The sequence below is a fragment of the Oncorhynchus nerka genome, linkage group LG6, assembly GCF_034236695.1.
Source record: "Oncorhynchus nerka isolate Pitt River linkage group LG6, Oner_Uvic_2.0, whole genome shotgun sequence".
Lineage (NCBI taxonomy): Eukaryota > Metazoa > Chordata > Actinopteri > Salmoniformes > Salmonidae > Oncorhynchus > Oncorhynchus nerka.
Genome location: NC_088401.1, coordinates 90690983 through 90705229, shown reverse-complemented (window position 1 = coordinate 90705229; position 14247 = coordinate 90690983). Strand labels below are relative to the sequence as shown.

General features: G+C 42.7%; 1 protein-coding gene across 1 annotated transcript; it reads right to left on the bottom strand.

Annotated features, from left to right (window-relative positions):
- Positions 1 to 2976: 2976 nt before the first annotated feature.
- On the bottom strand, positions 2977 to 13003 carry dusp1 (dual specificity phosphatase 1). Its single transcript, XM_065020002.1, has 4 exons — positions 12246 to 13003; positions 10688 to 10830; positions 10103 to 10322; positions 2977 to 3725 (listed from the first exon to the last, which is right to left on the bottom strand). The coding sequence occupies exons 1-4, from the start codon at positions 12655 to 12657 to the stop codon at positions 3364 to 3366; spliced, it is 1137 nt and encodes a 378-aa protein (XP_064876074.1). The 5' UTR covers positions 12658 to 13003; the 3' UTR covers positions 2977 to 3363.
- Between the last annotated feature and the right edge of the window lie 1244 nt (positions 13004 to 14247).

Here is a 14247-nt window from a genome sequence, read left to right as displayed (position 1 = left end):
TAACAGTAATAGCTGTGGGAAGCAGGTATGGGACCTATACTAGGTAGGGGAACTATACTGGGTATGGGAACTATACTAGGTATGGGAACTATACTAGGTATGGTAACTATAGTAGGGATGGTAACTATACTAGGTATGGTAACTCTAGTAGGTATGGTAACTATACTGGGTATGGTAACTATACTAGGTATGGTAACTATACTGGGTATGGTAACTATACTAGGTATGGTAACTCTAGTAGGTATGATAACTATACTAAGTATGGTACCTATAGTAGGTATGATAACTATACTCGGAAGAGGGATGGTAACTATAATGGGTATGGTAACTATAATGGGTATGCTAACTATACTGGGTATGGTAACTATACTGACCACTTTGTGCTTCAGACACAAACCCTGTGGTTCAGGGTTCATATATTTTCGATTATTACACCATCAGTTTTTGTTTCATGTACCATTGCTAAAATTTTGATGAAATATATTTTTCAGATATTTTAAAATAATATTTTATTCTGTAATGTTTTGTCCTGAAATTCAGGCCCAACACTGCTAAACTATAACATTTCTTATTTGTAAGCCTAGATGTCAGCATTAGATTGATGATGCAGTCATGTGTATAGTCATCCTATGTATATAATATAGATTGTGGTGTATTTGGGTCTACCATATTTATTTTCTCGATGGTGTTGGTGTAATATACAATCATTACATTTTACTGTGTGTTTTTTAGCATTTCCAATTTACTTTATGTGTCAAAAATAAAGAAACGACAAAGTTCTGCAACGAAGTACAAAAGACAAATAGTGGTATCAAATTTAATGGTATCAAAAACAACTACTAACAAACATATGCAAAAATATATATGGTAAGAAATATATTACTTTAGTTCAATAAATATCACATAGGTAATGACAGACAGCAGTCTCTGGTGAGCCTGATCCCCCCGTCTTAGTGCTTTGGGGTTCTGACTCTCTCCCAGAGATGTTAATTGTAGAAGATGCTAACAGAGCTAGCATGCTAATGATACTAACAGTACAAGATGCCACCAGGGTTAGCATGATGCTAACAGAGCTGACTTGCGAACGGTACATGATGCTAACAGAGCTAGCATGATGCTAACAGAGCTAGTGTTAGCTAACAGCTGCTAGCACTACAAAGGCATGGTGGTGTTTCAGAGGTATCTGGTGGTTGGTTGGTTGGTTCCCCCAATATTGTCGGGATCGTCAGGGTCTTACGGTGTTTTATAAAAGGCATACATTTGCATGTGAATGGGGCTTTCCCATCCACTTTAAACTAAACCTTCTGGCGCTCTCCGAGCCGGCTGATTGGCCAGAGATCAGAGATACATTCATTGTTCGTCAACAATAAAGAGCCTGAGGAGTGATTTATCCTGCGTCGTTTGCCGAGGATTTAGCGGGATTCTCGCAGGATGACAGCTCGTTTCTGTGTGAACAAAGCTGTGGGACATTGAAAGTAATTCATGATTCCCGAGAGTCTGGTTGGTAGCAATAAATATGACTGTCTGTGAGTGACCAAAGGAGGGTTTACTTGCCCATTTTGAGTAGAGTTGTGGCAGGTACATTTTGTTATTGTGATTATGAAAAGCTGACCACTCTCATTAAATGACTTTGCATACTTGACAAAGTTCTTTGACTACAATTTATTCTCTTCATCCCATTAAAATACTTCTAACTTCCTTTAAAGAATTGACCCTTTTCCCCCAGTCACCTTCAGCCATTGACTTCTCTGTCTCTTCCTAGAAGTTGAGGTGTTCTAGGCAGATCTGTGGGTATCATTCACCTTCAGAAGAGGATGCTGCGATAACCATACTGCCATATTGGTAGCCAGAGAAACTCCTTTTAAGGCGATAGGGCAGACCTGTGGATTTAACCCATAAACTAGGCCACTTGGTTTGTCTCTCCAAAAGTGAGCCCTTTTGTCCTGTGATGCCAGGATCACTTCTTTATGACCTTTACACCAGGAAGGGCAACAATGAGGGTTCCATCAGTTCCAGAGCTCAATGTCTATTCAAAACTCAATGATTAATCACCTGTAGTTGAGCGACACTGACAGTACACTACTAGTATTGTTACAGTACACTACTAGTATTGTTACAGTACACTACTAGTATTGTCACTACTAGTATTGTTACAGTACACTACTAGTATTGTTACAGTACACTACTAGTATTGTCACTACTAGTATTGTTACAGTACACTACTAGTATTGTTACAGTACACTACTAGTATTGTTACAGTACACTACTAGTATTGTTACAGTACACTACTAGTATTGTTACAGTACACTACTAGTATTGTTACAGTACACTACTAGTATTGTCACTACTAGTATTGTTACAGTACACTACTAGTATTGTTACAGTACACTACTAGTATTGTCACTACTAGTATTGTTACAGTACACTACTAGTATTGTTACAGTACACTACTAGTATTGTTACAGTACACTACTAGTATTGTCACTACTAGTATTGTTACAGTACACTACTAGTATTGTCACTACTAGTATTGTTACAGTACACTACTAGTATTGTTACAGTACACTAGTATTGATACAGTAGTATTGTCACTACTAGTACAGTACACTACTAGTATTGTATTACACTACTAGTATTGTTACAGTACACTACTAGTATTGTCACTACTAGTATTGTTACAGTACACTACTAGTATTGTTACAGTACACTACTAGTATTGTCACTACTAGTATTGTTACAATACACTACTAGTATTGTCACTACTAGTATTGTTACAGTACAGTACTAGTATTGTCACTACTAGTATTGTTACAGTACACTACTAGTATTGTCACTACTTGTTACAGTACACTACTAGTATTGTACAGTACCCTAGTATTGTCACTACTAGTATTAGTATTGTTACAGTATTGTCACTACTAGTATTGTTACAATACACTACTAGTATTGTCACTACTAGTATTGTTACAGTACAGTACTAGTATTGTCACTACTAGTATTGTTACAGTACAGTACTAGTATTGTCACTACTAGTATTGTTACAGTACAGTACTAGTATTGTCACTAATAGTATTGTTACAGGACAGTACTAGTATTGTCACAGTACAGTACTAGTATTGTCACTACTAGTATTGTTACAGGACAGTACTAGTATTGTCACTACTAGTATTGTTACAGGACAGTACTAGTATTGTCACTACTAGTATTGTTACAGGACAGTACTAGTATTGTCACTACTAGTATTGTTACAGGACAGTACTAGTATTGTGGCAGTACATTCACAAAGACTCGACACCAATAGTGACAGTTCAGTTCAAGTCCAGGATAAGACAGACAGCCCTCCATCTGATCCTACTCTTCCCCTTAGCAGCTTGGTGAGGTGGTGATGGGGCTGTGGAGGAAGGAGAGCTGTCCGTGTCCAGCAGAGCCGTGGACGGGGATAGACACGGGGAAGTTAAAGACCGTACTGCTCTTCCCCAGGGCAGGACTCCCGGCTTCCGACGAGCAGGATGAAGTAGCCAGGAGCTGGGACTCAAACCGTAGCAGTTGGCCCATGAAGCTGAAGTTAGGACTGATGATGCTGCGGCGTTGCTTGACGAACTCAAAGGCCTCGTCCAGCTTCACGCGGTTGGTCCTCATCAGGTAGGCCAGACAGATGGTGGCGGAGCGGGAGATGCCGGCTTGGCAGTGGACAAACACACGACCGCCTTTATTACGGATGGAGTCTACAGGAGAGAGAGAAGGAGAGGGGACATTAGTACAACTACGGATGGAGTCTACAGGAGAGAGAGAAGGAGAGGGGACATTAGTACAACTATGGATGGAGTCTACAGGAGAGAGAGAAGGAGAGGGGACATTAGTACAACTATGGATGGAGTCTACAGGAGCTGGAGAGAAGGAGAGGGGACATTAGTACAACTATGGATGGAGTCTACAGGAGAGAGAGAAGGAGAGGGGACATTAGTGCAACTATGGATGGAGTCTACAGGAGAGAGAGAAGGAGAGGGGACATTAGTACAACTATGGATGGAGTCTACAGGAGAGAGAGAAGGAGAGGGGACATTAGTACAACTATGGATGGAGTCTACAGGAGAGAGAGAAGGAGAGGGACATTAGTACAACTATGGATGGAGTCTACAGGAGAGAGAGAAGGAGGGGACATTAGTACAACTATGGATGGAGTCTACAGGAGAGAGAGAAGGAGAGGGGACATTAGTACAACTATGGATGGAGTCTACAGGAGAGAGAGAAGGAGAGGGGACATTAGTGCAACTATGGATGGAGTCTACAGGAGAGAGAGAAGGAGAGGGGACATTAGTGCAACTATGGATGGAGTCTACAGGAGAGAGAGAAGGAGAGGGGACATTAGTGCAACTATGGATGGAGTCTACAGGAGAGAGAGAAGGAGAGGGGACATTAGTACAACTATGGATGGAGTCTACAGGAGAGAGAGAAGGAGAGGGGACATTAGTACAACTATGGATGGAGTCTACAGGAGAGAGAGAAGGAGAGGGGACATTAGTACAACTATGGATGGAGTCTACAGGAGAGAGAGAAGGAGAGGGACATTAGTACAACTATGGATGGAGTCTACAGGAGAGAGAGAAGGAGAGGGGACATTAGTACAACTATGGATGGAGTCTACAGGAGAGAGAGAAGGAGAGGGGACATTAGTACAACTATGGATGGAGTCTACAGGAGAGAGAGAAGGAGAGGGGACATTAGTACAACTATGGATGGAGTCTACAGGAGAGAGAGAAGGAGAGGGGACATTAGTACAACTATGGATGGAGTCTACAGGAGAGAGAGAAGGAGAGGGGACATTAGTACAACTATGGATGGAGTCTACAGGAGAGAGAGAAGGAGAGGGGACATTAGTACAACTATGGATGGAGTCTACAGGAGAGAGAGAAGGAGAGGGGACATTAGTACAACTATGGATGGAGTCTACAGGAGAGAGAGAAGGAGAGGGGACATTAGTACAACTATGGATGGAGTCTACAGGAGAGAGAGAAGGAGAGGGGACATTAGTACAACTATGGATGGAGTCTACAGGAGAGAGAGAAGGAGAGGGGACATTAGTACAACTATGGATGGAGTCTACAGGAGAGAGAGAAGGAGAGGGGACATTAGTACAACTATGGATGGAGTCTACAGGAGAGAGAGAAGGAGAGGGGACATTAGTACAACTATGGATGGAGTCTACAGGAGAGAGAGAAGGAGAGGGGACATTAGTACAACTATGGATGGAGTCTACAGGAGAGAGAGAAGGAGAGGGGACATTAGTACAACTATGGATGGAGTCTACAGGAGAGAGAGAAGGAGAGGGACATTAGTACAACTATGGATGGAGTCTACAGGAGAGAGAGAAGGAGAGGGGACATTAGTACAACTATGGATGGAGTCTACAGGAGAGAGAGAGAGGAGAGGGGACATTAGTACAACTATGGATGGAGTCTACAGGAGAGAGAGAAGGAGAGGGGACATTAGTACAACTATGGATGGAGTCTACAGGAGAGAGAGAAGGAGAGGGACATTAGTACAACTATGGATGGAGTCTACAGGAGAGAGAGAAGGAGAGGGGACATTAGTACAACTATGGATGGAGTCTACAGGAGAGAGAGAAGGAGAGGGGACATTAGTACAACTATGGATGGAGTCTACAGGAGAGAGAGAAGGAGAGGGGACATTAGTACAACTATGGATGGAGTCTACAGGAGAGAGAGAAGGAGAGGGGACATTAGTACAACTATGGATGGAGTCTACAGGAGAGAGAGAAGGAGAGGGGACATTAGTACAACTATGGATGGAGTCTACAGGAGAGAGAGAAGGAGAGGGGACATTAGTACAACTATGGATGGAGTCTACAGGAGAGAGAGAAGGAGAGGGGACATTAGTACAACTATGGATGGAGTCTACAGGAGAGAGAGAAGGAGAGGGGACATTAGTACAACTATGGATGGAGTCTACAGGAGAGAGAGAAGGAGAGGGGACATTAGTACAACTATGGATGGAGTCTACAGGAGAGAGAGAAGGAGAGGGGACATTAGTACAACTATGGATGGAGTCTACAGGAGAGAGAGAAGGAGAGGGGACATTAGTACAACTATGGATGGAGTCTACAGGAGAGAGAGAAGGAGAGGGGACATTAGTACAACTATGGATGGAGTCTACAGGAGAGAGAGAGAAGGAGAGGGGACATTAGTACAACTATGGATGGAGTCTACAGGAGAGAGAGAAGGAGAGGGGACATTAGTACAACTATGGATGGAGTCTACAGGAGAGAGAGAAGGAGAGGGGACATTAGTGCAACTATGGATGGAGTCTACAGGAGAGAGAGAAGGAGAGGGGACATTAGTACAACTATGGATGGAGTCTACAGGAGAGAGAGAAGGAGAGGGGACATTAGTACAACTATGGATGGAGTCTACAGGAGAGAGAGAAGGAGAGGGGACATTAGTACAACTATGGATGGAGTCTACAGGAGAGAGAGAAGGAGAGGGGACATTAGTACAACTATGGATGGAGTCTACAGGAGAGAGAGAAGGAGAGGGGACATTAGTACAACTATGGATGGAGTCTACAGGAGAGAGAGAAGGAGAGGGGACATTAGTACAACTATGGATGGAGTCTACAGGAGAGAGAGAAGGAGAGGGGACATTAGTACAACTATGGAGTCTACAGGAGTGGATGGAGTCTACAGGAGAGAGAGAAGGAGAGGGACATTAGTACAACTATGGATGGAGTCTACAGGAGAGAGAGAAGGAGAGGGGACATTAGTGCAACTATGGATGGAGTCTACAGGAGAGAGAGAAGGAGAGGGGACATTAGTACAACTATGGATGGAGTCTACAGGAGAGAGAGAAGGAGAGGGGACATTAGTACAACTATGTATCAATACAACATATACAACTTAGTTCTTCAGTTGTATAAGTTGTTGCCAGATTTCTGAAAGGTTTCTCTTGACTGTGTTTGAATACCATTGGTCCTTTGTAGCTCAGCTGGGAGAGAATGGCACTTGTAAACAACAGGGTAGTGGGTTCAATTCCTGGGACCACCCATACGTAAAATGGGATGCACGCATCCCAGCCGAAACAGTTCGGATCAAGTTTGTGTTTTATGGCGTTTTTGTTCGTTTTGGGCATCGGTAAAGTTTTTTTTTCCCGGCTGTTCATGAACACTAAATGTTTTCTCGAGGCAAGCAGAAGTTGGTAGACCAAGTCTACGCCCCTTCGATGGTGATTGGTCAACAGTAGGGATTCTTCAATAAAGTCTACGCCCCTTCGATGGTGATTGGTCAACAGTAGGGATTCTTCAATAAAGTATTTGTTATCATTCAGAGACGATGACATGTTTTCATTGAGATATACAGCACCAAACATCTTAGTTTAGATGTAAAATTGTGCGACTAAGGTCTCCTCGACCAAACACATCCAAATCAACTACAGATTTCTTGAGTTATCTATTTTGAGGGAGTGTATACTGGCTACGGCATCTCAAAATGGACAAACAGTACTATTGCAGATTTTTTTGTTGTTTTTAAGCGAAGGTTTTTTAAGGGAGTATGGTGCACCCTCGTTAGGTTCCCCTAGACCAGTTTACTATGCGCCAGCCGAACTAAAGCATGCGGAAGCCTTAAGGCACAGCAGGAAGTGACCAATATCCTCCTTGCTCAGTCAGTAGGCCTACTAAGGCACAGCAGGAAGTGACTAACTTTCAGTTGCAAATCACTCTCCATAGTGTTACTAACTAAAGGTGTTGCTAACAGACCCATCTCATTAACTTAGGAATGGGGCAGTTAGATGGGTCTGGGGTGGTGGGTGATCAGGGGGGCTATTCCCCAAGGAGAGGGGGGCAGAAGGGGACAAAGGGGGGTTGGTTGCCCCTCGGCTGGGGTTATTAATCTGGGAGAAAGGCCGGCCGTGAGCCTGGTGGAGAAAACTGCCTTTTGTCCCGACAGAAGAAAGAGACGGAGAGGAGAGCTGCATTCAACCATCAGCCTCTCTCTGTGTGCGTCCCAAATGGAACCCTATTCCCTACATAGTGCACTACTTTAGACCAGAGCCCTATGGAACCCTATTCCCTACATAGTGCACTACTTTAGACCAGGGCCCTATGGAACCCTATTCCCTATATAGTGCAATACATTTGACCAGGGCAGTGTACTATAACGGGAATAGGATTCCATTTGGCATATACAGCTCTGTCTCTCTCTCTCTGGCTGCCTGCTACAAAAGCAGAGTGAGTTCTGGGTCTGTTGGGTCTGCTTTGTGGCTCCCACATGAAAAGGGACCACCTCTTTAAACTGGGGGGTCTAGTAGAGGGGTGGATGGGCTGTGATGATGTCACCACCCTTGTGGTGAAGCAGGGACTCTGGCTCAGACAGCTGGTTGGGATTTGGAGGGAACTTTCTTTATATTTTAATCCAAGTCATTGAATGGAGGAGAGGAGAGAGTGATGGAGAGAGGGAGGGGTTGGCTGTTGAGAGGGAGGGGTTGGCTGTTGAGAGGGAGGGGTTGGCTGTTGAGAGGGAGGGGTTGGCTGTTGAGAGGGAGGGGTTGGCTGTTGAGAGGGAGGGGTTGGCTGTTGAGTTGGAGAGAGGGAGGGGTTGGCTGTTGAGATGGAGAGAGGGAGGGGTTGGCTGTTGAGTTGGAGAGAGGGAGGGGTTGGCTGTTGAGTTGGAGAGAGGGAGGGGTTGGCTGTTGAGAGGGAGGGGTTGGCTGTTGAGAGGGAGGGGTTGGCTGTTGAGTTGGAGAGAGGGAGGGGGTTGGCTGTTGAGTTGGAGAGAGGGAGGGGGTTGGCTGTTGAGTTGGAGAGAGGGAGGGGTTGGCTGTTGAGTTGGAGAGAGGGAGGGGTTGGCTGTTGAGTTGGAGAGAGGGAGGGGTTGGCTGTTGAGTTGGAGAGAAGGAGGGGGTTGGCTGTTGAGTTGGAGAGAGGGAGGGGGTTGGCTGTTGAGTCATTTAGCAGACGCTCTTATCCAGAGCGACTTACAAATTGGTGCATTCACCTTATGACATCCAGTGGAACAGCCACTTTACAATAGTGCATCTAGGTCTTTTAAGGGGGGGGTGAGAAGGATTACTTTATCCTATCCTAGGTATTCCTTAAAGAGGTGGGGTTTCAGGTGTCTCCGGAAGGTGGTGATTGTTGAGTTTGAGAGAGTGAGGGGTTGGCTGTTGAGAGGGAGGGGTTGGCTGTTGAGTTGGAGAGAGTGAGGGGGTTGGCTGTTGAGAGGGAGGGGTTGGCTGTTGAGAGGGAGGGGTCGGCTGTTGAGAGGGAGGGGTTGGCTGTTGGGAGGGAGGGAGGGGATCGGCTGTTGAGAGGGAGGGGTTGGCTGTTGAGAGGGAGGGGGGTTGGTTGTTGAGTTTGAGAGAGTAAGGGGGTTGGCTGTTGAGAGGGAGGGGGTTGGCTGTTGAGAGGGGGGTCGGCTGTTGAGTTGGAGAGAGGGAGGGGGTTGGCTGTTGAGAGGGGGGTTGGCTGTTGAGAGGGAGGGGGTTGGCTGTTGAGAGGGGGAGGGTTGGCTGTTGAGTTGCAGTTGTTTGTTTGCCCGCCAAGCCAATAGCTTCTATGACTACAGCTGTGGTTGCCTTGCTTGGTGATTGTGTCCTATGTTTGACAGTTATCTAGTTACGAGAGAATTAGTTACCTAGCTACTTACAACGATTGTGATATCGTGACCCGTGCAAAGCATAGTTCTGAGATATTGAGCGTCAACGTTTTGACGTCCCAGAAGTGTTTTGTAGTGACTTCTTCTTTAATAACCCACTAAGGACCAAACCTTAAAAGGTACCTGATGTACAGAGTACTGTTTTGTACCTTATGGCTCTGAAATGTCAATCTGGGTTCAGCCATACGGTTGTATTTGACACTTCTGAATTAGACATTTTTAAGACAACTGTAGCTATGTAAATAAATAAACTATTTACCGACTATTTTTATATATATATTTATATATTTTTATATATATTTTTTACAAACATGTCAGATATAACCTTATAGTTCCAATATGTTTTCTTACCCAGCTACCTGAAGCTGCTGAATAGACTGTTAGTCGCTCTGAATAGGAGTGTCTGCTAAATGACCTTAATGTAAAGGCACTCACCGATAAACTCTATCGCCTCATTGAACCAGGAGGAGATATCAGCCTTGTGGTTGTCCTCTACGGGGATACTCTTGTACTGGAAGGACTCTTCAAAGTGGTTGGGGCAGTTAGCTGATACGTTGATAAGAGCAGTGATACCTAGCATGTCTATCATGTCCTTTCTGGAGGCATGGTAGGCACTGCCCAGGTAGAGGAAGGGAAGGATCTCCACTGGACCCCCCTGGAGAGGAGGAGAGGAACAGGACCGACAACAGTCAACCACCACAATAAAGATAGTCTAAGATGTCCAAATCTATAGTTTGATGACACATTGACATTGTTTTGAGAGTAATAACATGTCAAAGTGTTATTAGAGATGACGATAGGAACAGAAAACAATGTCATATCCTATCAATACTTACGCCTGTAGCCTACCAAAATGAGGTTAGTTTAAGACGCCTGCAGCCTACCAAAATGAGGTTAGTTTAAGATGGCAGAATCTATTGTTTGACGACACACTGACTGACATTGGTTTATTTATTATACAGGTAAAAGTGCTGTTACACAGTAATAACATAAAAGATACATGTTTTAAAGAAAACCTACCTGGTCATAGAGCGGTGTACTGCATGGACTGCAGCCGGGCTCGGCGCTGTCTGGACGGGCGCTGAGGGGCAGACTGAGTCCCTGTGGAGCTGACGGCTTGGTACACATCTCTGGATACTCCGAGGAGAACGTGTCAAAACCACCTAAACAATGACAAGATAGGACGTAAGGATGCTTACTGTACAACAGTCACGTCACCATCTATCTCATCGTTATAAACAGTAACAGCTGTAAAGCGGCTATTTCCGTACAGTCACAGCGTTCACTTCATAACTGTCACTTTAATAATGTTTACATATCTTACATTACTCATCTCATCTGTATATACTGTACTCTATACCATCTACTGCGTCTAGTCTATGTATTACTCATCTCATATGTATATACTGTACTCTATACCATCTACTGCGTCTAGTCTATGTATTACTCATCTCATATGTATATACTGTACTCTATACCATCTACTGCGTCTAGTCTATGTATTACTCATCTCATATGTATATACTGTACTCTATACCATCTACTGCGTCTAGTCTATGTATTACTCATCTCATATGTATATACTGTACTCTATACCATCTACTGCATCTAGTCTATGTATTACTCATCTCATATGTATATACTGTACTCTATACCATCTACTGCGTCTAGTCTATGTATTACTCATCTCATATGTATATACTGTACTCTATACCATCTACTGCATCTTGTTTACATACCCTACATTACTCATCTCATATGTATATACTGTACTCTATACCATCTACTGCATCTAGTCTATGTATTACTCATCTCATATGTATATACTGTACTCTATACCATCTACTGCGTCTAGTCTATGTATTACTCATCTCATATGTATATACTGTACTCTATACCATCTACTGCGTCTAGTCTATGTATTACTCATCTCATATGTATATACTGTACTCTATACCATCTACTGCATCTTGTTTACATACCCTACATTACTCATCTCATATGTATATACTGTACTCTATACCATCTACTGCATCTAGTCTATGTATTACTCATCTCATATGTATATACTGTACTCTATACCATCTACTGCGTCTAGCCTATGTATTACTCATCTCATATGTATATACTGTACTCTATACCATCTACTGCGTCTAGTCTATGTATTACTCATCTCATATGTAAATACTGTACTCTATACCATCTACTGCGTCTAGTCTATGTATTACTCATCTCATCTAGTCTATGCCGTTCGGCCATCGCTCATCCATATATTTATATGTACATATTCTTCATTCCTTTACACTTGTGTGTATAAGGTTGTTGTTGGGGAATTGTTAGATTACTTGTTAGATATTACTGCACTGTTGGAACTAGAAGCACAAGCATTTCGCTACACTCGTATTAACATCTGCTAACCATGTGTATGTGACCAATAAATGGTGATTTGATTTTAATTTGACGTAGGCCTACACTATGGCACTTTGTGTTGCGCCGTTCGTTACCATGAGTGCGTAATCAATATGGAGTAGGCCTAGGCTATAGAAACAGGCTTCATGTTTATAATCAATCAAATTACCTTTGAGAAAGAAGAAACTAGTCCCACACGGGTTTCGGCACAGAGCTGTTACGGCGAGCATTAGAGTCCCGTCCTTCTTCACTTGGCCAAAGTCCAAACTCCGATCATCCAGAAACACTACCGACTGATACTCCCCGGAGAGAAGCCGGTTCCGCGTGTCCTCGTTGGGCACGATGTGTCCCACCCCCAGCCCCCCTCTGGCCCTCCGGCGGACTATAGTACTGAAGCGGACGTTGGTTGACCCCGGGATGTGAGAGGAGTTGAAGGAGAAGAATGAGCGGCAGTCCAGGACCAGACAGCCCGGGTCTTCCCCCTCCAGCAGCCCGCGGAGGGACATGGCATCGATGCTGGGGACTTCCATTATCACCATAGTAGGAGGGCGGCGGGCGTCAAATGTTAAATACAAGCACATAGGCTGTGGAACAGGCAAATAAACCCCTGGGTGGTCTGTGTCACCTGTTCCTGTAGCAACTTGTGAGGTTTTCTTTATTTTAAGACACAAGTAGATTTATTCTTGAAACAGTTGTATGTTCTTTTGTTCTCCTTAGCTTCTTTGAGGTTTTCCCTAAATGAATGTAAACTGAGAGAAAATTTTAAAAATCAGTAACAATGAATAAATGTAGAATAAAAAAACACAACAATCCGTTCCTCTTCTCGTGTGTATTTTCTTTTGTTGTTTCTTGTTAAAAACAAGTTTTTCTTTTCATTCCCGAGGTTGTTCTGAGGGTAGCCTGTGAAAAGGACTTATATAGTATCTCTTCTAGTGAGGGAGAAAACAATGACATCAGACTACTTACTCCCTTCCTGGTACACTGCCCGCACGGGTTTGCACATACGTCATTGCGCTTTCGAGTCAACCAATGAAGGCCACCCACCCACCCTTCCACCGGCTCCTCTCAGTTCTAGTCACAGAGGCTTTATTGGCATGGGAAACATATGTTTACATTGCCAAAACAAGTGAAAACAAAACAACAACAAACAAAAACAATCAGACATTAATAGGTAAACATTACAAACACAAGAGTTTTAAAATCATCTCTCTCTCTGTGTGTGAAATGATTATGGGGGCTGGTAGCAGCTATATTATGGGGCCAGAGATATCAGGGAAAGGATAGTGAAAGTATCTCTGATGGGGCATGTCGCTATGGGTAGACTAAGGAGACTGGCCTACTTATATATCCCAATATATATATCCCATTATAAAATAGAAGAATTAAGTATTTATATCAAAATATAAAGTATAGATAAATCAAATCAAATGTTATGGGTCACATACACCTGTTCAGCAGATGTCATTGTGGGTCTAGCAAAATGCTTGTGTTTCTAGCTCCAACAGTGCAGTAATATCTAACAAGTAATATCTAACAATTTCACAACAATACACCCAATACGCACATCTAAAGTAAAGGAATTAAGAATATATAAATATATGGGACGAGTAATGTCAGAGTGGCAGATACTAAGATACAGTAGAATAGAATAGAATACATTATATACATATGAGATGAGTAATACATAGACTAAGATACAGTAGAATAGAATAGAATAGAATACATTATATACATATGAGATGAGTAATACATAGACTAAAATACAGTAGAATAGAATACAGTATAATAGAATACAGTAGAATAGAATACAGAATAATAGAATACAGTAGAATAGAATACAGAAGAATAGAATACAGTAGAATAGAATACAGTAGAATAGAATACAGTTGAATAGAATACAGTAGAATAGAATACAGTAGAATAGAATACAGTTGAATAGAATACAGTATAATAGAATACAGTATAATATAATACAGAAGAATAGAATACAGTAGAATAGAATACAGTAGAATAGAATACAGTAGAATAGAATACAGTATAATATAATACAGAAGAATAGAATACAGTAGAATAGAATACAGTATAATAGAATACAGTAGAATAGAATACAGTAGAATAGAATACAGTATAATAGAATACAGTAGAATAGAATACAGTAGAATAGAATACAG

Bases quoted from the DNA above. Each gene is read 5' to 3' on its own strand.
- dusp1 (XM_065020002.1), bottom strand. From the start codon at position 12,657: ATGTGCTTGTATTTAACATTTGACGCCCGCCGCCCTCCTACTATGGTG. The intron at 10,831-12,245 runs GTAATTTGATTG...GTCATTGTTTAG, and splicing joins TAGTTTCTTCTTTCTCAAAG to GTGGTTTTGACACGTTCTCC. The intron at 10,323-10,687 runs GTAGGTTTTCTT...CCTCCTCTCCAG, and splicing joins GTACACCGCTCTATGACCAG to GGGGGTCCAGTGGAGATCCT.